This window comes from Seriola dumerili, unplaced genomic scaffold (genome assembly GCF_002260705.1).
Source record: "Seriola dumerili isolate Sdu_G_001 unplaced genomic scaffold, Sdu_1.0 BDQW01000267.1, whole genome shotgun sequence".
Lineage (NCBI taxonomy): Eukaryota > Metazoa > Chordata > Actinopteri > Carangiformes > Carangidae > Seriola > Seriola dumerili.
This window is the reverse complement of record NW_019174522.1, coordinates 1,860,647-1,880,336: the sequence shown is the minus strand read 5'-3', so window position 1 is coordinate 1,880,336 and position 19,690 is coordinate 1,860,647. Positions and strand designations below refer to the sequence as shown.

Genomic DNA, 19,690 nt, shown 5'->3' with positions numbered 1-19,690 from the left:
GGTCACATTGCAAGGGCTGTGGTATGGTCCCTTAAGTAAAAACACTGAAAACCCTTGATTCAGTTTTCTTGCTCCGCTGTGAAAACATTCCAGAATATGATTAATTTTAAGATTATTAACTCTCCCAGTGTTCCGTTATGGAACAACTATAGATTTACGTTGAATGGCAGGCCAATCAGAAATGATGACTGGGAATCCAAGGGTATTAGAACTTTAGACAATATGAAAAACATGAGTTTCAAATATGAGTTAAATCAACCTTTTAATCCTGTAAATTATAAGAAACTCAACTTTAAGTCATTACAAATAATGTCCAATTAATAAAGTCAGGCCAAGGATATACTGTAAATAGAAACAGGTGACATACATGTGCAGGGTACAATTAAACAATTTGCATACAATCATGCTCTGTAGCAGGTATAAAACAGCGGTTCATTGTTGGAGCTCAGATGGCTTGAGTCATAGTGATGCTCCACTGGCTGGTGTTTCAATAGGAACAGAGACTAAAGCAACACCATGTGCTCCTCGAGTGGCCGAGGTCATGTGTTGTCTACACCAAGAGAACGGTACAGGCCTGAATGCTTGACCCCTGCACTGAGGGGATATGGTGGCTCTGTTATTCTGTGGGGGGCATGTTGCTGGCATGGTTTGGGTTCACTTGTCGCTTTAGAGGGAGGGGTCACTACAAATCAATACGAAGTTGTTCTGAGTGATCTGAATCTATTGATTTACACACACACACACACACACACACACACACACACACACACATACACACACACACACACACACACACACACACATACACACTCACACGTGTGTGTGTGTGTGTGTGTGTGTGTGTGTTTGTGTGTGTCCTGAGCAAACCACAGAGTGACAGGTGTTGATTAATATGAGTGATGATGCTTCCATTTCTGCTCAGGCAAAAAATGCAAAACCCTAAGCAGCATGAAATTCTATCTGTGAGTGTGTCAGTGTGTGTGAGGTGAATGTGTGTCATCTATCTATCTATCTATCTATCTATCTAATCTATCTATCTATCTATCTATCTATCTATCTATCCATATATCTATCTATCTATCTATCTATCTATTCTGGTAATGCAGTTGCACTGTATCTATATGAATCTCTTAAGGCAGTATGAACTGATGTCTTTGGCCACTTGGGGGCAGTAAAGAAAACACTGACATTGTCGTGTGAAATCAATGACATTTTGGTCCTNCTATCTATCTATCTATCTATCTATCTATTCTGGTAATGCAGTTGCACTGTATCTATATGAATCTCTTAAGGCAGTATGAACTGATGTCTTTGGCCACTTGGGGGCAGTAAAGAAAACACTGACATTGTCGTGTGAAATCAATGACATTTTGGTCCTAACAACTTTGAATGGTTGTTTGATGGTTTAGACCTAGTTTTAAGGTTCAGGTTAGAGTTAGCTTTAGGTTAGGATCAGGGGTCAGGGTTTGGCATTAGTGAATTAACTGACTAGGGAATGCATTAAGTGTCATAATAAGTTATAGTAATACCAACATGTGTATGTGTGGTGTGAGCTTCAAAAACAAATATTAAAACAATCTTTGAATTTCCACCTTAAAATTTAAGGCCCTTCACAGGTTTGAATTAAGGGATTTTCATGGTTTCTGTTCATTTTAATGTGAACTGTGAATATAGGTAAGCAATTGAAAATATCTTAAAAAGTTGCAGTATTTTCCATCCTTAAATTCCCTATAAAAATAAAATCACCTTAATTCCATAATTATCTAAGAGTTTAAGGTGGCTCACTTAGTTTGAGTCCTATCTGCAGTGGCCAGGGTTTGAATCCAGCCTAGGTCATCCTCTCTCTCCCCCAATTTTCCTGTCTCTCTCTCACTGCCCCTTTCACATTAAAGGCAAAAAATAACTTAAAAAATCACCATTGAGTGAATTCGTGGAATTTAAGGTAAAAATATTGATGCTAGTCTGGGAAAGTTCCTTCTTCTTGAGGGTCATTTTCCCTCCCTTGTTTTAGATGAAGTCACACCTGCAACAGGTCTGCACTTCTATATCTGAGATATGGGCAACAATTCTTGGGCAATACAATAATTAGCAACCTTGATCTTTGACCTTAAGCCACCAAAATCAAATTAGTACATCCTTGAGTCCAAGTGATTGCCCCAAATTTGATCTGTGAAGCACGTGTGTTAAAAAAACATGCACCAATAAATAAAAGACAAAAGATTTTGTCAAATGTTCCTGATATGTTTTCATGATATGATTGAGTCTGCAGTGAGTCAGCAGTGGCATGATATCACTTTGCATGAAGACAGTCCAGCGTTGTCTTGGCTTCAGGTCACTGGAGCTGAAAGGTGAACCATCGCTCCAGTCTCAGGTCTCTTGCAGTCTGGAGGAGGTTTTCTTCAAGGACCTCTCTGTATTTGGCTTGCGAGGTTCCTGGGTTACTCAGTTTGACTGGACACCAACTCTAGAAGAGTCCTGGTGGTTCTGAACTTCTTCCATGTCTCAGTTATTCAGACCACTGTCCTGAGAACACTCAGAGCTTTGGAGATGCTTTCACACCTTTATATCTACATCTCACCAGACTTTCATTGTGGAGGTCTACAGAGAGTTCACTGGACTTCATGGTTTCTGTCCTGACCTGCAGTGTGAACTGTGGGATCTGATATACACAGGTGTGTGTCTTACTAAACTCTGTCCAAACAGCTCACATCATCACAGGTGGACTCCAGTCAGGGTCTGGACTCATCTCAAGGATCATTAAAGCAAGAGTCTGAGGACTTTTGTAAATGAGAGAATTTGGTAGTTGGTCTTTAATTAGTAAAAATGTCTAAGAACATGTTTTCACTTTGTCTTGATCAGTAACTGAGTGTAGATTGACATTATATTGTTGCTCAACAAAGACTTATCGTTCTGCGGTTCTGATGTTGTTTTATTTGTACACAAAGATGAAAGAACAGCTGAGGAAGGTGGGGGGGGGGGGGTAAACTCACATACAGAGGTTCAACTATGTTAATGTCTTCTCACAGATCCACTGGTTTCTTGTGCTGCACTTGAAGTCGTTCAGACCAATGAAATTAATCATTGTATGAAGGTCGCCACAGTCTTCGCCTCCAAATGCTCCGTCAGGCTGTCCAGGAGCCCACAGCAGACTGTGGGGGGGGGGTTAGAGAAATACAGTGTCAGGGTGCTCATCTTGAACCTGCATCTTATCAGTCTGCTCTCTGTCTGTTTTTACTGGAGGGTGCGCGTACACACACGTACACACACACACACACACACACACACACACACACACACACACACACACACACACACACACGCACACTAGGAGAGTTTGGCTGGTACAGTTAGATCTTACAGAAGCAGAGGAAGGCAATACTCCAAATATTTTTGTATCCCATTATCTCAAGATAACAAAGCTCATTATATATTATCAGGAGAAAACACGTTTCCCTTTTTGGGATTGTTTGTTTGGGCATTTTACTCTGAAATGCCCTCAAGGAATAATTTTTAATTCAATTATATCCTTGGCTCTGTGTGAGTGAGGCTGAAGTCAGCCCAGCAGCTTCCTTGTGTCTAAGAACCTTGCATTTACCTGCAGATTCACTTCGGCATAACTGAGAGCACCCGGTATGTTTCCTTTTAAATTTATATGATTTCTCAAAATCTGACACTTATCATAATTATAACATAAAAATGATGAAAGCTCATATTTTTTATCTCCCTGACGTGTGCACTTTGCAGGAAGCCAAGTCAATGGGGTCAACTGCCACGCCATATGCACCAGTACAGTACCACTGAATGTGTTATACACTACCAGCCACTCACAACAGTGTAAAGCACTCTCACTGGGGCTTGGACCTCAGTATAGGATGAGCCTTACCTGTCTTTGTTCACTGGTGTTCCATCCACCCAGATCCAAGTGCCCTCCACCTCCCTGTCAGTCATCCCGATCCACGCCACCGCGGTGAATCCAGTGAGGAAGTTCTGTTATAAACCAATATCCTCATAACTATCAGGTTCAAAAATTCATTTATCTTTTTCTTTTCAGATACACTGAAAAAAAGAAGCCATCAGGCTGTGGTGTAGGGGAGAGTAAAGGTACCTGCTCCTGTCGGCTGTTGATGATGACCAGGTCAGCGTTTCTCTGCACACAGTCCTGCCGGCTGTCGTCCCAGCTCTTCCTCTGTGAGGAGATGTAGTAACAGCTGGAGCCGAACATCAGCCAGCTCTGCGGACAGCTGTGTTCCAGTGTTTCACCTCCACACACCAACATCATGTCACAACAAAGAACAAACAGGACAGAACAGTACAGTTTCACAACAGAGAATAGGATGCTGCAAGTCAAAGCTATAGATAGAAAGAGCTCAGTATAGAAGCGTGTACATATAGCCTACATGGTGTCTTACGAAATGACTTTTGGTTTTTACTTCTTTATTTTAGTTTGTCATTTTCAGGCCTTTAAAGCTCCATATTTCCCTCTTCTTCTGTGTTTTATTTGAAGTGTTGATCATGAAGAAGATATATTTGTGGTTTTAACAACAGGTATGTGAGCCAATCAGAAGAGAGGAGGCTCTGAATCATCATCATCACTCCACACAGATGTCAAGTGAAGATGCTTCATTTATTCATTGCACTTTGTCTAATTTTTGTGACAGAGCTGCATTCAGTCATTCAGGTAAATGTCAGTCCAGTATTCACTCTCCTATCATCTATCTCCTATCATCACCTAGTCACCTCCAGGAATAAAAAATAATGTCTCTTTAGCTGCTAAATGCTCCATCAGCAGATCACTACCTTTGTCATTCAGCAGGAGTGGACAGTAACTAAGTACGTTTACTTCTGTACTGTACTTCAGTATATTTTGCAATATCTGTTCTTTACCTGAGTATTTCTTTTAGAAATGTCTGACTTTTACTTCTCTACACAAATATTGTCCTTTTGACTCCACTACATTTCTACGAAGGACTCTTACTTTGAAGCAGAGCTTTTAGTCAGTGAATGAATGTATAATGTATAATAAGAACCAATCACAGCCAACTCCTCCTCATGTGTGAACCTGTCAGTGTCCTAACGATGGCGACATTAGATAAAGATGAGGCAGAAGATTCTTCACCAGAGACCACGGTCTGATCTGAGGTCTGTGTTTGAAGGTTTACAAATAAAGAAAGATTTATTTAGTTAGAAAGGTTTGCTGAGTTTACCACGACCAGACTTCATCACTGACCAAATAAATAAATAAATAAATAAATAAATAAATAAATAAATAAAATGAAAACAACAATGGATCCTTTTGTTGATTCATTTGTTTTTATGTCCATGTCCTCAGTCTTTGTATCATAATATAGTCTTCTCCATCTACAGGTTCTACAGTCAGTCAGTCAGTCAGTCAGTCAGTCAGTCATCAGGTTCTGTAAATATGGATCAATACAACAATGAGTTGACATTAAAAGCTTTTGAATACTTCAGTATTTTTAAAATCAAATACTCCAGTACTTTTTACTCAGTAAAAAAATTGATGGAGGAACTTTCACTTGTATTGGAGTAGGGGAGATTTCTCTGATTAGAAACATGCTCGAGTGATGACACTCATACTACATATTCTCACTTAGACCCTCCCCTCACCAGGAAGATATAAGACACATTCAACAATTCTTTTTATTTTTTACCTGTCCTGAGCTTTTGTCTGAATTAATCAAAACTCCTCAAGCTGAGCAGCCAAATCAAAAGACACACAGCAGTGTGTTTCAACTGTTTTAGTTCACAATAGACTAAATATGCAGCTAATTTGTCCCATAGCTCAACAGAAACAACAAAAATTGGTCATTTTAAGAGAAAAGTTATTTTGTGAATTATTTTGTCAGCCTCTCATGCTCTTAAAATATATTTACTTGTTCTGTTCGTCAATAGCAATGAAATAATAAATTGTGCCCATCTCAAGGAAGGTTCTACGTTGTACACAAAACTCAATAACTGTTCTTTGATAAATATTATTACATAAATAAATAACACTATTATATTATTGTACAACAATGCATATTTTCAGAATACTGTGCTTATTGAGAAAAAAAGGAAACTGTTAATTATTAAAATTAAATGTATTTTTAATGTTGCAACCATCCCTGATCTGTATTCTTACATTCAAACCAAAAAACCAAAACAAAGAGCTAAAAGATGGGAAAACATGGAGCAGATCTGAGGTGACTCTCTACCTTTAACAGCTGGTTCACTCAGGATGAGTCTCAGAGAGATGTTAAGAACGGCCTGAAGAACACACAGCAGCCCGAAGCTCAGCAGAACCATACTGACATGTCTCAACTCTGCACAGACAGACAGACACACACATTGTTAACAAATCACAGAACACCAGATATTCACCCTCTCGTTTGATGATGTGCAACAGAAACACAGCAGCACTCCATCACTCACTCGGTTTGTTGCTTGTCTCTGCAGCTGCATCCTCAGGCTCAGGTTTGGGAAATTGCTGATATTCACCAACTTCAAAGGTGGCGTCGGATTCGTTCAGATGAAAGACGGCCATGTTCACGCAGCTGCAGGGAGGTGTGTTTACTGTCTGATGGCGTGCAGCACTTCTACTCCACCTTGTCCCGCCACTGCCCCTCCTCTCTTGTGTCAGAGGAAGTGTTTTTACATCAGAGGTTTCAGACAAGTTGGACTTGATTCTTTTTTTCTTTTTCTCTTATTAACATCTTCAGTATTATTAACTTTATATGTTGATTTTCATGTCTAACATTTTTAGAGAATAAACATTTTCTGGTTTGATTCTTTCTTTTAACAGAATATTTGATTTGTGTTCCTGAAGGATTCCTACAAATATATTTTTGAAAAAAGAAAGCATCTATCTTTGATGGGCTTTTTTTATTTTCATTTACATATTTTATCATCTGTCTTTCTATTGTCTGTTTTCATTATCCTTCATCCTGCCCTTATTTCATTGTACTATTTCATTTTTTATTTTTTATTTTTTATTGTAACGCACTTTGAGCTACATCTCTTGTATGAAAAGTGCTCTATAAATAGTTAATTATTATTATCATTACAAAATAACCTTCATGAGGTTGGTGTTTTAGCCAGGTGTTCCTTATAAACTGAGTATTTATTCAACTACATTCAAATTTAAATTCCATTTTCATGAGTTAAACTCAAATGAAATAATATTAAGTATCATTCAAAGTAAACTTTGAACTTTGACTAATTTGTAACTGACATGCTGAGCCAATCAAATCGAATGAAATCATGATGCCATCATATGTTTCCTGCCTGTTCCTGATCCAGTAAGACATTCAGAAAGTGAATCATTGTTGTCTTTGTTTTGACTTGGTGTAGAAATGTCCTTTTGAGAAGAGACTGAACAGCAGCAGCAGCTTTACACAACAGTGTGACACAAACATAATGTGGCTCAAACACACTGACACATTTATTCCTCATTGATGCAGCTCTTGAAATGGTGCAAACATTTACAAAGTAGTCTGGTACAAAAAAAAAAGGAATATGTACAATATCACGCTCATATTTCATTTCATGTTCACATCTCAACACACTCAGTTCATACCTGAAACTCCAACATTAGTGGACAACGTATGCCCAGGAGGTGTACATGTGGCTGTAACTGAGTTCAGATTAAAAACCTCTAGAGTCAAAAATCATCACTTGCCTTCTGTTCTCTGACTGTGTCAAAACAAGATCTTACAGATGAGACGGGATCAGAACACACTGTGGTACATTTAAATAACAAAGCCTGAGTCTCAACTGTTCATGTTGTTATTTAAACCTTAAATGTTCAAATGAAAAAAAAGCATTATCTGCAGTAACTAAAACACAAACAGCACGACTACATCGGAAATTAAAATTTGCGGAATTATAATGAAACAATAAAACTCTGCCTGCATGACATAATTTTTTCTCAAATGATCAATATCACTGACTCAGTGTGTCCATTGTGTATATACAAGCCTGTGTGAAGGAAACTGTGATGTGACTGTGATCTCCTATGGAACATTGATGGCAGCACTCGTCACACTCTATTCTAACTATTTCAAAACGCACGATTCTCCTTCAGGTGAAAACCACATACACAAGCAAACAATTCATCACACTCTACATGACCTGCCTGTTGCTCTACTCAGCCGTCACAGAATGACACCGTGTGACTCTCAGATACTTAATACCGACTTTTAAACATGTTTCATGACGAGTCCCATTAACCTCTTCACTTCACACCTGAATTTTAAATGTTTCTCCATGTCCACTTGTGATCAGATCTCACATCCCGCTTTACACGCAAATATAGAAACAATTATGCTATGTTGTTTTTAGCCAATTGACAGTTGTGTCTGTTGTCAATGTGTTTGTGTGTATGTGAGAGAGAGAGAGAGAGAGAGAGAGAGAGAGAGAGAGAGAGAGACAGAGAGAGAGAGAGAGAGCGCAAGTGGGGCACGGAGGGGTTGAGTGAATCAATGCGCTGTGCACAGTTCAACTGTGAAAGCAGGATTTATCCACTTGAAACAGTAAAATATTTTCCGTTCATTATAAACTGTGTCGGGACTAATCAGACTGTGACAGAGGAGGTCAGTAGAGTAGTTGGTCCTTCAGTGTGGTCCTGGACACATTCACATTCACACTGCTAAAAGAATGTGGTCTCATGTGGTCCAGACCACCTCTGAATGTGGTCTGTGATCAGATCTCAAATGCGTCCTCAATGCGTCTTGGGTGTGTTCACACCTGAACTTAAAGCTGTCCACTGGTGATTGGATCACCTGAGACAGACGTTAATACCAGGTCTGAACAGGGCCAGAGAGGTCAAGAGAAACATGTAGAGCTCACACCTCGTTCACACACATGTACTTACACTGTGGGCATGCCATTTACACACTCAGCTGTTGTTCTGCAGTTTTTCATAAAACTGGTGAAAGAGGAACTCCCGATTGATGCATTTCCTCACATGGGTTCTTTCATAAGTCCCACCAGCTCAGTGGTTTCATGAAGAAATCCAAACACGTGTGACTGGTTGTCACAAGTGATATTTCACAAACTTCACAAAGCTTCTCCAGTGTTTCAGTAAATGTGTGTGAACAAGGTGTAAACAGCACGTAATAAAAAGAAAATAAAAGTTGATTTTGATCAGGGGCGACTTTCCTTGTTCCCACAGGAGGTCGAGATAATTAGAATAAAGTTTTAAATCATAAACTTAAAAACACAACAGTAGGTGGTTCCATCACTTGGCCCCATCAGCTACTTGAAGTTTACATTTTATTTTATAATCCGTGACGATGCAGACTGATAAACATGATTGATACATGTGGATGATGTGTCCGTCCGACAGTCAAAAGACAGACGACACGTTCTTCTAACAAGACCAAAACATAAACTCACCGAAGGAAGTGTGTGTACACTTACGGAGTGTCTGTTAGGCGTCACTGAGGCGGAGGAGGAGGAGGGGGGGGGGGAGGAGGGGGGGGGAGATCAGAGTAAGGGAAAGAGTTTGGCGGCCAGAGAGGAGAGGAGAAGGATGGATTGAAGAAAGACGGAGGAGGAGGATAGAAAGGGAAGCTGGGTGGGGGAAAATGGTGAGGAAGGGGAGGAGGGTAAGGGCAGAGAGGCGGGAGGTTCATGGGAGGCACGTGTGTGTGTTGGGATAGTGTGTGTGTGTGTGTGTGTCTGAATGGAGGATGTTTGTTCCTCGGGTTCTGGTGCCTGAATGAAGGCCCTGCGTGTCTTGGTGGGAAACCCCTGACATCACGGTGCTGCTGCTGCTGCAAAGTGTTCTGGATAATTTGGGCAGGATTATCTGGAAAGAGAAAGAGAGACAAACATGATTCTTGCAGAGATCAAATCCTAGATCACATCTGTTTCCACTGATGATCTTAATACACACTTACAGTGTGTGTGTGTGTGTGTGTGTGTGTACCTGTATTGTTATTATCCCGCCTCTTCTTGGAGTTTTTCACCTTCCTCTTTGCCTCCTGCTCTTTCTCGTCATCACTGTAATCTAAAGCCTGGAGAGAGAAAGAGAGAGAGAATACTTTATTTTCACTACTGTATAGAACATGTTCACAGACACTGTGCAGATAATGTCCCTGTAACACTGGTACTTTTCAAAGGTTCAGAGGTTTGACGGGTCTGGTTCATCATGTATTGGTCTCTCTAGTCCGCACTAGTCTGACGACTAGAGAGACCAATACATGATGAACTGATGAAGCCGCTTGGATAAGAGGCGAAACGTCTTCCACAGACAAATACAAGTCCAGTTGCCTTCGATTCAATTTGAGAGAGAGACAACATGATAATGAATTACAGTGTGACTGACCTTGTTGTCTTTGCAGCTGTTGTTCACTTACATTCTCTATGTTAATGCTACAACTGTCTTTGCTGTTCCTCAATCAGAGTATTTTCATTCATGAACTGGACCCCGGAGGCCAGTGAGTCTCTAAAAGACTGTTTTGAGTGCACAGATTGGAATGTCCTGTTGGATTCACAGGAAAATTATAAAAGCAAGGAGCCTGACCTTGATAGAATGGTTGAATGTACCACAGACTACATTAACTTCTGTATGGACACTGTAATACCAGCAAAGATTGTACACTGCTTTCCAAACAACAAACCCTGGATCACCAGTAACATCAAGACCCTCCTCAACCAGAAAAAGGAGGCCTTCAGGGATGGAGACAGGGAGAAGGAGGACTACAAAAAAAGTAGAGAGGAAGCTGCAGCACAACAACACCAGAGAGGTGTGGAAGGGGATGAGGACCATTACTGGCTATAAAGAGAAGAACAGCCAGGCAACATCAGGTGACAAGATCAAAATCTTTTTCTAGGTTAATTCCCACTTCGAGGCAAAAACTTTCTCACAAGTATCAAATCAAAATAATGTAAATCTGAAATCTGCAGTTGTTTTTACAAAAAGCCCCAAACACATTGTCTTTGGTACAATAGTGGCTCACTAGATTGCTAAAAAAAATAAAATGTTAATGTTGGACCCTGACTCATCAAATTGTTTTCTGGACCTCTGCCAAAAGAAGCCAAGAGAACTGCAACATGAGGGGATGTAACTGAGTAGGTGGAAGAAAATGCCACCTCAATGCACACAGCCTGTACCTGGGACAATGGAGTTATGGGATTATCAAACGAGGATATTATCAAATTGAAAAACAAGATTTCTACATGATGAAAGCATCAGTTCTTCTGTGTTCAAGCCTCGGCACATAGAACAAAAAGTGTCTGAGAGATGCTGCCTGTTGTTTCCATTAGATACAGTAGAGGCCTCCAGTTCAGCATGCACAACATGCATGACCTGGCACAGTGACATTAGTCTGTGTGTGCTTACCTCTTCAGGTGGTTCCTGATCGTTCTTCCAGGATGCATCAGATCCCTTTAAACTGAAGGAGAAGCATTGTCACTACAACACACTGGGCTCGTTTGGTCAGAGATGAATGTCAATCCATCACATCAGGTGTCTAACTTATATATCCTCTGTGCCATCTACACAAAGGAGGAACCTGAATAACTGAGTGGAGAAACATTACCATGGTTAATTACTGTGGTTAATTTAACACATTAGGTTCTGTTACGGCATCAACCAGCATGTGCAGCAAGAAACGTGGGTTTGTTTAGTGTCAGTCAAAATACAGTGGAAGGCAGAGACAGCTCTGCTCCGGAGATTTATCACCCTTCTAAAACCTTTTTACAGCAAAGTTAGTGGGTATAAGCAGGTTTTTTTTAAACGTGAGTAAACCCACTAAAAAAGGCGATTGACTCCTTTTACACTGTCAGACGAGTTTACCTTTCTGCTTGAGTGATGTAATCACATGCACTTACAGAGCACACACACAGACGCAGAGGAGAAACAGTGAGCTGTAGCTGGTGAGCCTCCGTGTGAGACGCTTCGATCAGTGATTTTGTGTTTTTAAAACTTATTTCAAGGCTGCAGCTTCACTCTTTCATCCCTGAGCGCAGTGTAGCCACTATGTTTCTGCTTTAACAGCACTGTGCTGGACAGGTGACAGGTGTGTTTACAGTGTCTCTGAAAGATGGTACAGGTCGACGAATAATAATAATAATACATTATATTCCCTTGTTAGCAGAGTGGGCATGCAGCACGCAAACCCAGCACTGCTACTGGTTCCTTGTCCTCGTCTATATTACATTTTTTTACCGTTTCATCTCTAGTCATTGATGGTTTGATGAAGATGAAAATGATGTGAAACATATCTGTTCTGGCAGCACGTGTGAACAACACCTATGACATTTTGTACAATGTATACTTGAATGCAAAAGTTTGCATCCCCTTACTTTGAAATGACGAAAAGAGTAAAACAAAGAAATGTGTTTTCATCAACCCAATATTTATCACGTTCAGTTGGCAGAAATGTTCCTTTATTCTCAAAAGTAACAAAAATGTTCATAGACTTTATAAAAAGAACATGATAATGAAATAATGAAAATTCAGTCCAAAAGTTTGCATCCCCTTAATGAAATTTTCTCCAATACTTCGCACATCTTCCCTTTGCCTTTACAACCTCTTCCAACCTGTCTGAGCAGTCGCTGTATCCTCTCAGGTGTACTTTTAGCCGTCGTCATTGTCCGTCGTTATGCAGGCATGGCGATCCTAGCTGGCAAGCCCCTCTTATTAGCTGGCTGCAAGGTTTTCCCCTGTGTGGTCATCCGAGAAGTAGGCAGTTTGAAGGCAGAGAGCTTTGAGGTCAAAGTCTTCATTGATGAAATGCACTGTAAGACTCAGATAGGGCTCCGCTGTACGGCCTGACCACATGTCAGTTGTAGTAGCGAAAAACTCTGCTGCGACTCTCAGCTTGCATTTTTTATATAGCTCCAGTATGGCAACCTGGCTAAAGGGCCAGGGCATGCTGTACCGCTTATCCAGTGCCGTAAAGCCAGGCTTGGTCACCACGCTGAGAGGCATCGTGTCTTTCCCTATGAACTCTGTTATTGCCTGAGTAATCTCCCCGTGCCATTTGAATTACATTCATATGGAATTTTCGGTCAGTGATCCTTGTCGGGCAGTTTTTGGCTTACTGGACACACTGGTGGTCGGCATTTTAGCCATGCAACTATGGTACATGGCTTTGTGGTGTTTTTTTAAGTGCGGATACAGGTTAGTAGTGATGCCCCGTGAGGTAGCAACGGTAGCAAGGCAGGTTCTGCACAATACCTGACGCTGTGCAGCATCTTCTTTTTTAAAGCCAAAATACTTCCAAACAACCAACGTACTGCTCCTCTTTGACACTAAAGTTTCCGCAGTGCCAGGTTCTGTCGAGCCTGAGGTCATTGTACAACAGGTCAAAGTGTAGAGTGCCAAGTTGTTGCTCCCTCTTTTAGCCGACTGCTCTATGCTCACGATTAATCAGTCAGCCCTACCTGATAGGCACAGCTTTTTTCTCGCCACATGTACATTTGAATTATGTCCAAATAGTTCAACTTTGGTCTCATCAGACCACATAATCTTTTTCCACAACTTATTTGGTTTGTTCACATGCTTTTTAGCATCCTCTGAGCATGCTGCCTTGTGTCTGGAAGTAAGCAATAGCTTCCTGCCTGCTTTTCATTCAAACATTTCAGAATTGTGCAGACTGCGCTTGACTGTGGGGAAGCAAACTTTTAATTCAATTTTCCTCTAAGAATTTTTTCAGGTCACCTGCTGTTTATTTTGGATTTCTACGTAGCACTAAAGCAAATTTTCTAGCAGCTTTTTCATTTATTTTTCTTGGTCTTGCACTCTTTGGTTGAGTCTTAGTGTGTCCATTAGAGCCGACTGATTTATTGGCAGGCCGATTTTATCTGTCGATATTGGCCTATCACAGATATATCGGTATTGGTGCATATATTCTCCGATACGCACTGATATGAATACTTTTATTAAGGAGCAATAATGGAAAAAAAATGCTAAGCTCAAGTCAAGTTATATAGATTTACATGTAGATGTAAAATGTAGATATGCTGTACATTTTATGTATATTTGATTCTTTGTTTTCATTCAAGTTAAATATATATACATACACACATATTTGTTCTATGTTTTTTTTTTTAAATAGTCATTTACTATAGTTATTTTATTTAATTCCTAGTGAAGTTTACCATTTCAGTGCACTGATGTCATTTTGGACAATAAAGTTTATTGTTAAACTGTAAAATAAAAATATCGGTATCGCCCCCAAAATCCAATATCGGTCCATATTTCTTCCATTTCTGGATTTTGGTCTTCACAGTTGGTGCTGGTATCCCAAAACGCTTTGAAATATCTTTACATCCCTCTTTAGCTTAGCAAAATTAAGTAGTTAAATTTTAAATTCTTCTGACAGTTGTTTCCCTGCTCCCATTGTCGGTGCTCTCAGCAAACTGCATGAAACTGCTCTTAGACATCTACCCACTTGCAAATATAAAACGCAAGCGTAATTGAACACACTTGTTGCCACTCATCAAGCATTGTGGTGACAATGTTTTTTTAAAGACCAGACATCTGATTTTAAATATTAAAATGAATTACCTTGAGGACTTATCAAAGGGGATGTAAATTTTTAGCCTGGTGATTAAGATACATTTGGACTTGGACTCAGCTATTTTAACAATGAGGCCATACTATAAAAAGGTCTTTAGGGGGAAACATATTTAAATGATTATGGAACGCTATTTTGAAGCTTAACTGTACTAGATAGACTTTTTGATATTTCACCCAGGGTCTGACAGGGATGCAAACTTTTGCACTCAACTGTGTGTGTGTGTGTGTGTGTGTGTGTGTGTGTGTGTGTGTGTGTGTGTGTGTCTGTGTGTATGTGTGTTTACTTACAGTTTAAGTTGTTGTGTGAGGATGTATCCTGTGTACTCTTTGATGGCTGGTGCGTAATAAACAGTCATTCCTTCCGTCAGCTGCTTGGTCTTTATCTGATCCAGTGAGTTCAGACGCAGAATGTACAGTGGGCTGGTGACTGGACCGAACACCTCGAACACCTGAGACACGCGAACAACAGAGCGTCACTGTTATGTGGAAACCAACAGCACACAAACAAACAGATAACACAAAGAGAGTGGACAAAAATCAAAGGGTGGTCAGGTTTCTGCTGGTCCACCCACCTTGCCCACCGCCTGCCTATCAGACGTAAAGATGATGCTGTCATCAGTCAGAGGGGGCGTGTCTTTCAGAGACTGGATGATCACTGAAGAAATAAGACAGCGCAAGCAGTTAAAGACGGAGCCGACAAAACATCTGACAGAGAAAGTGGAGATGTGACAGTGAGTGAATATTTACCAAGCTGCTGTATGATACTGGAGACTGTTCCTACAGGCTGCAGCTCTGCATCCTCTGGTAACGACACACACACCTCCTCTACTGCTGGCAGCTCCTACACACAAACAGTGAAAAGAAATCCAACATTCAGTAACCCTTAAACTCTATGCGGAGAGACAGAGCTGCAACAGCAGCGACGCAGCCGGCGTGAACACACACATAAAACCTATGCAATCTGTTTTAAGTTCTATTTCAAGTACTAAAGCACTGAGATTGATGATTTCTCTGTTCTACATGTGCTAATAATAGTGATTTTGTCCATTTCTTCTGACAGCTCTGGAGCAATGCTGAGTGTGTGATTGGGCTCACTCCTTTGAACTGAATTAAACTATCTGAAGTGACTTTTCTTGGCTTAGTCAAACCTGAAACCAGCTTGTTGCTGCTCGCAGCTTTAATCTTGTCCAATGATCCAATTGAACCCAGAATCGCCTCTTGTGACTGCATTTATTATTACTTCTTCTGCTGTGGCTCAAATTGCCATGAGCTGGATTCTACAAAGTTTTGTGGAAAAATACTTGTCACTATATTAATGTCCAAACATGGCTGCAAAGATAAGACGTAACTGAGGCTATAAAAATGAAATAACAGGGTTTTTCCTGCATAGAGAATTGGGAGGTGGCCACCTCCGTCAAATTTCGTGCCGCCTCCCGATAAAATTCTAGTATTTATTTTCTCTGTACTCAGTGGATTTGACGTTTGTCACTGCAATTGCAGCTCTACGCCACTACAGCAATGTGGTGCTGTATCGTGATCCGTACATCAGGTAGAGCCATCCGAAATTGCCACAGAAGAAGAATACGAATGCGCTGGATTTTCTGCTTGCAGAAGGAGGCGGCGACCTGTTTTGCTGATATTCAAACAAGTGAATATTATGTCTTTTACATCCAAGCACACACAGCTTCTTGAAAAGTTTCCCTAAATTAACAGCAAATCCCTTACTGTATGTTTTTTTTGCAGAAATGTCTCAAATCACAGATTATTTTAAAAAGAGTTCGCGAAGAGGAGAATCGCAAGGACAGGTTAAACAGTGCAGAGTGCAGACATCATTAGTTCTTCTAATATGGGAAAAAATGTTACACATTACAAATTAACAGAGATACGGTTAATTTGTCAGGACTGACAGTAGGACTAGTTCTCAGGTTGCCGTGGAGGAGAGGATCAGACCAAGTCTTTAGGAGTGTATTAATGAGTGTATCACTTTTAATTCATCTTCCCAAATGTTCTCAAAAGCATAGAGTGAGTGGCTTTGATTTTCTGATTTAACACAGAATCTTTAGAGAGTTATGTAGCTATGTACAAAATAATCTGAGAAACAAGTTTTAAATCTTTTCATGTTGCTCATTTGACTATGAAACAGACAAGTTTTACGTTACAGTCTGTGACGTATGGAAAAAGCCACTCTCTGTACAAATAATCAGAAATATTCAACCCCCCTAAATATTGGAAGGATTTACCGATGAAAGTTTCTTCAAAGAGTTCAATTTTGCTTTGGATGATTTCTTCATCAGTTGAGTGACACATAAATCACCCTGAGATAATATTGCTGTTTTTAAAACCTTCTGCTAGTTTTATGGCCTAAAGTGGAGTTAAAACTTAATGAAGCCTTTGGGAACGCTATAATGATCCTTAATTTGCTTCAGCTGTGATATAAACCTCACCTGTGAACGTGTTCAAGGTGAGTAGCAATCATGAGTAAGACGAAGAAGAAGCTTTCATAAAAGCTGAGGGAGGAAATTATTTCATTGCACCTGAAGGGCACTGGGTAGATGATTTCTTAAAGGTTTAACATTCCAAGAGACACCATTGGGAACATTATAAGGAAGTTTAAAAAAATATGGCACAGCTGCAAACCTGTCTGGCCACGGGAGAAAGCCCAAAATCTCATCAAGAGCCCTCAGCAACTTAATCAAGACAACTGAGAAAAAATCTTGACTAGAATATGCCAGGAGGAATTTGGATAGGACTGCAGAGTTTTGGGAGACAGGTCTATGAACTGATGAAATTTAACAAGTCTGGTTTATGACCAGAGGAATACCATCCCCATGGTCAAGCATGGAGGTGGGTCATTGATGATGTGGGGATGTTTTTATGCTGCAGACACAGCCAATCTTGTACCTGGCATAATGGATTCCAAAAACTACCAGGAAATTTTAAAGATGAACGTGATGGCTTCTGTTGGGAAAATGAACCTTGGTGATCATTGGACTCTCCAGCAAGACAATGATCCCAAGCACAACTCCAAGTCACACCAGAGCTTGGTTGAGAAATAGATCCTGGAATGTCCTGGAGTGGCCTTTTCAGTTCCCGGATTTAAATCCGATTGAAAATCTTTGTTGGGATTTAAAGAGGGCAGTTGCAGCATGGACACCATCAGCATCCATGAGCTAGAGGCTTTAGCACGTGAAGAATGGGCAAAGATTCCAGCGGACAGGTGTATGACACTTGTCAGCCCTTACTGAAAACACTTATTAGAAGTTATAAAGGCTAAAGGATGGTCCACTAATAATGCACATGCACATTTGTGAAAAGAGTTACATTTTTCATGTGAACTCAAAGTTAAGTCAATTTATGTTCTCAAAATAACAAAAATATGTATCAATAAATATTTTTTGTTGTTTGATGAAGCTTCTCTCGTATATTCCCATTAACCTTGATTCACATCACTATAACGTCTTTTGAGGTGAGGGGGTTGAATATTTGCGACTGTATCTACAATTTACTGACAAGACCCATTTTACTGTCCTTCTGTCCTCTTGAGCGTGGAGGAGAAACACAGAACACAAACAGACGAACCTCGAGCAGGACTTCGTCTCTGGTTTTGATGGGGGCTGGTTGGCTGAAACCCTCATCGTCGTCATCCTCAAATACTGGGGCAGAGGGAGAAGAGGAGGACGAGGAAGAAGAGGACGATGAGGAGGAAGAGGAGGAGCTGTCACTGAGAGGATAAGAAGAGCATCAGAGTTATTCATTTCCTTTCTGCTTCCTGTTGCTCACTTTTCTGGCATCAGATAACTGTTGGTGCAAGATATGGGCAGCCATCATCATCCTTCTGTCAAATAGTTGTGTATGTGGGTGTAAATACCTGTCTGAATCCTCGGAGTCATCATCATCACACTCCTCTGTCTTACACACAGTGGTCAAAGAAAGCAACACTGCAGTAGAGTCTGTAAGTACAGCTTGTTTTTCCTCCGACTGTGTTTGTGTATTTGACAGGTCCTCACCGTCAGAGGTTACAGTGAGACTAACAGGTTGTGTTGTCTCGGTAACCTCCATCTCCTCCTCCTGTGTCGGTAAAGTCTCTCCATTTTCCTTGAATAGTTTTTCATCCATCTGAAATGTTACATTTTAAATCATTTAACAAGATACCAAATTAGTTAAAACATTTTATATAACATAAATGTTGAACGTGTATAAATTGCATTAATGCACAATATAACAAAAATGATAACCTTAATATCTAGGGTTGAGCTGAAACATACACATCTTCTGATTTTCTAATTCCTATCTGACAATAAAGTTGAATGAATCCATTCATTGAATACATAACTGTCAGAATAATCAATAATCAATTATCCCTGGTCTAGACTCCAATTTTATGATCCATTGTCTGTTTATATAAATGGCATCTATAGTTGGATACCCGACTTGCTATAAAAATGCAGACAACACGGTGAATAAAAACAGGAGTAAATTGGTTTAAGAAAAACTCAACATTAAAACTATCTGCCATCATCTACACTGACTGCAAAATGATGTCACTCCTGTGACAAGCCACAAATACCAGTAAAGTCGACAGACATGTCATAGAAACATGTGGCAAAACTGAGATAACACAAACATAAAATATTCTTACTTACAAGCACGTTAGCGTCAGTCGGCTAATTAGCTAAGGAGCTAACCGTGGCTAACAGTGTTAAATTCAATTTACGACACGTCATCAACAGCCACGAGCCTGGATGAACCAAGAGGCTTTCCTCCAACAACTTCCATAAACAGTCTGTGAACAGAGTGAGAGTGTTTCTGTTAAAATAATACCTGTGTTTGAGAAGCTACCAAACCCGGGTAGCGAACAACCTCATGGAACTCTGGACCAGAGTCTGTTAAACAGAACGACTCATACTACTTCCACTATTACCCTTCAAAATACAAGCCTCGCTGAGAGCACAATTTAAGAATCACCGCTACACGAGTATGAATTACAATCTAAACACAATATTGGACGTTAACCAAGGGAAAATTGTATAAAAATACCAGATCACTATTTATTTTGTCCTTTTTTACAGCAGTAGCCTGCATAATGCATTAGATAAGTATAGGGAGTGATTAGCCAAGACAATAAGGAAAACGCATTTTATGTTATTAATATAAAAAAAT

General features: G+C 40.1%; 2 protein-coding genes across 2 annotated transcripts; both read right to left on the bottom strand.

Moving 5' to 3' along the window:
- Positions 1-2,979: 2,979 nt before the first annotated feature.
- LOC111230491 (CD209 antigen-like protein A) lies at positions 2,980-6,558 on the bottom strand. The gene is made up of 5 exons (XM_022757244.1): positions 6,430-6,558; positions 6,213-6,320; positions 4,106-4,260; positions 3,884-3,987; positions 2,980-3,149 (listed from the first exon to the last, which is right to left on the bottom strand). The coding sequence occupies exons 1-5, from the start codon at positions 6,539-6,541 to the stop codon at positions 3,005-3,007; spliced, it is 624 nt and encodes a 207-aa protein (XP_022612965.1). The 5' UTR covers positions 6,542-6,558; the 3' UTR covers positions 2,980-3,004.
- A 2,182-nt stretch (positions 6,559-8,740) lies between these two features.
- Positions 8,741-19,404, bottom strand: LOC111230476 (H/ACA ribonucleoprotein complex non-core subunit NAF1-like). Its single transcript, XM_022757225.1, has 9 exons — positions 19,352-19,404; positions 18,399-18,646; positions 18,110-18,251; positions 15,278-15,371; positions 15,103-15,185; positions 14,819-14,979; positions 11,345-11,396; positions 9,929-10,016; positions 8,741-9,808 (listed from the first exon to the last, which is right to left on the bottom strand). Exons 2-9 carry the CDS (start codon positions 18,644-18,646, stop codon positions 9,435-9,437), a joined length of 1,242 nt encoding a protein of 413 aa, XP_022612946.1. The 5' UTR covers positions 19,352-19,404; the 3' UTR covers positions 8,741-9,434.
- Between the last annotated feature and the right edge of the window lie 286 nt (positions 19,405-19,690).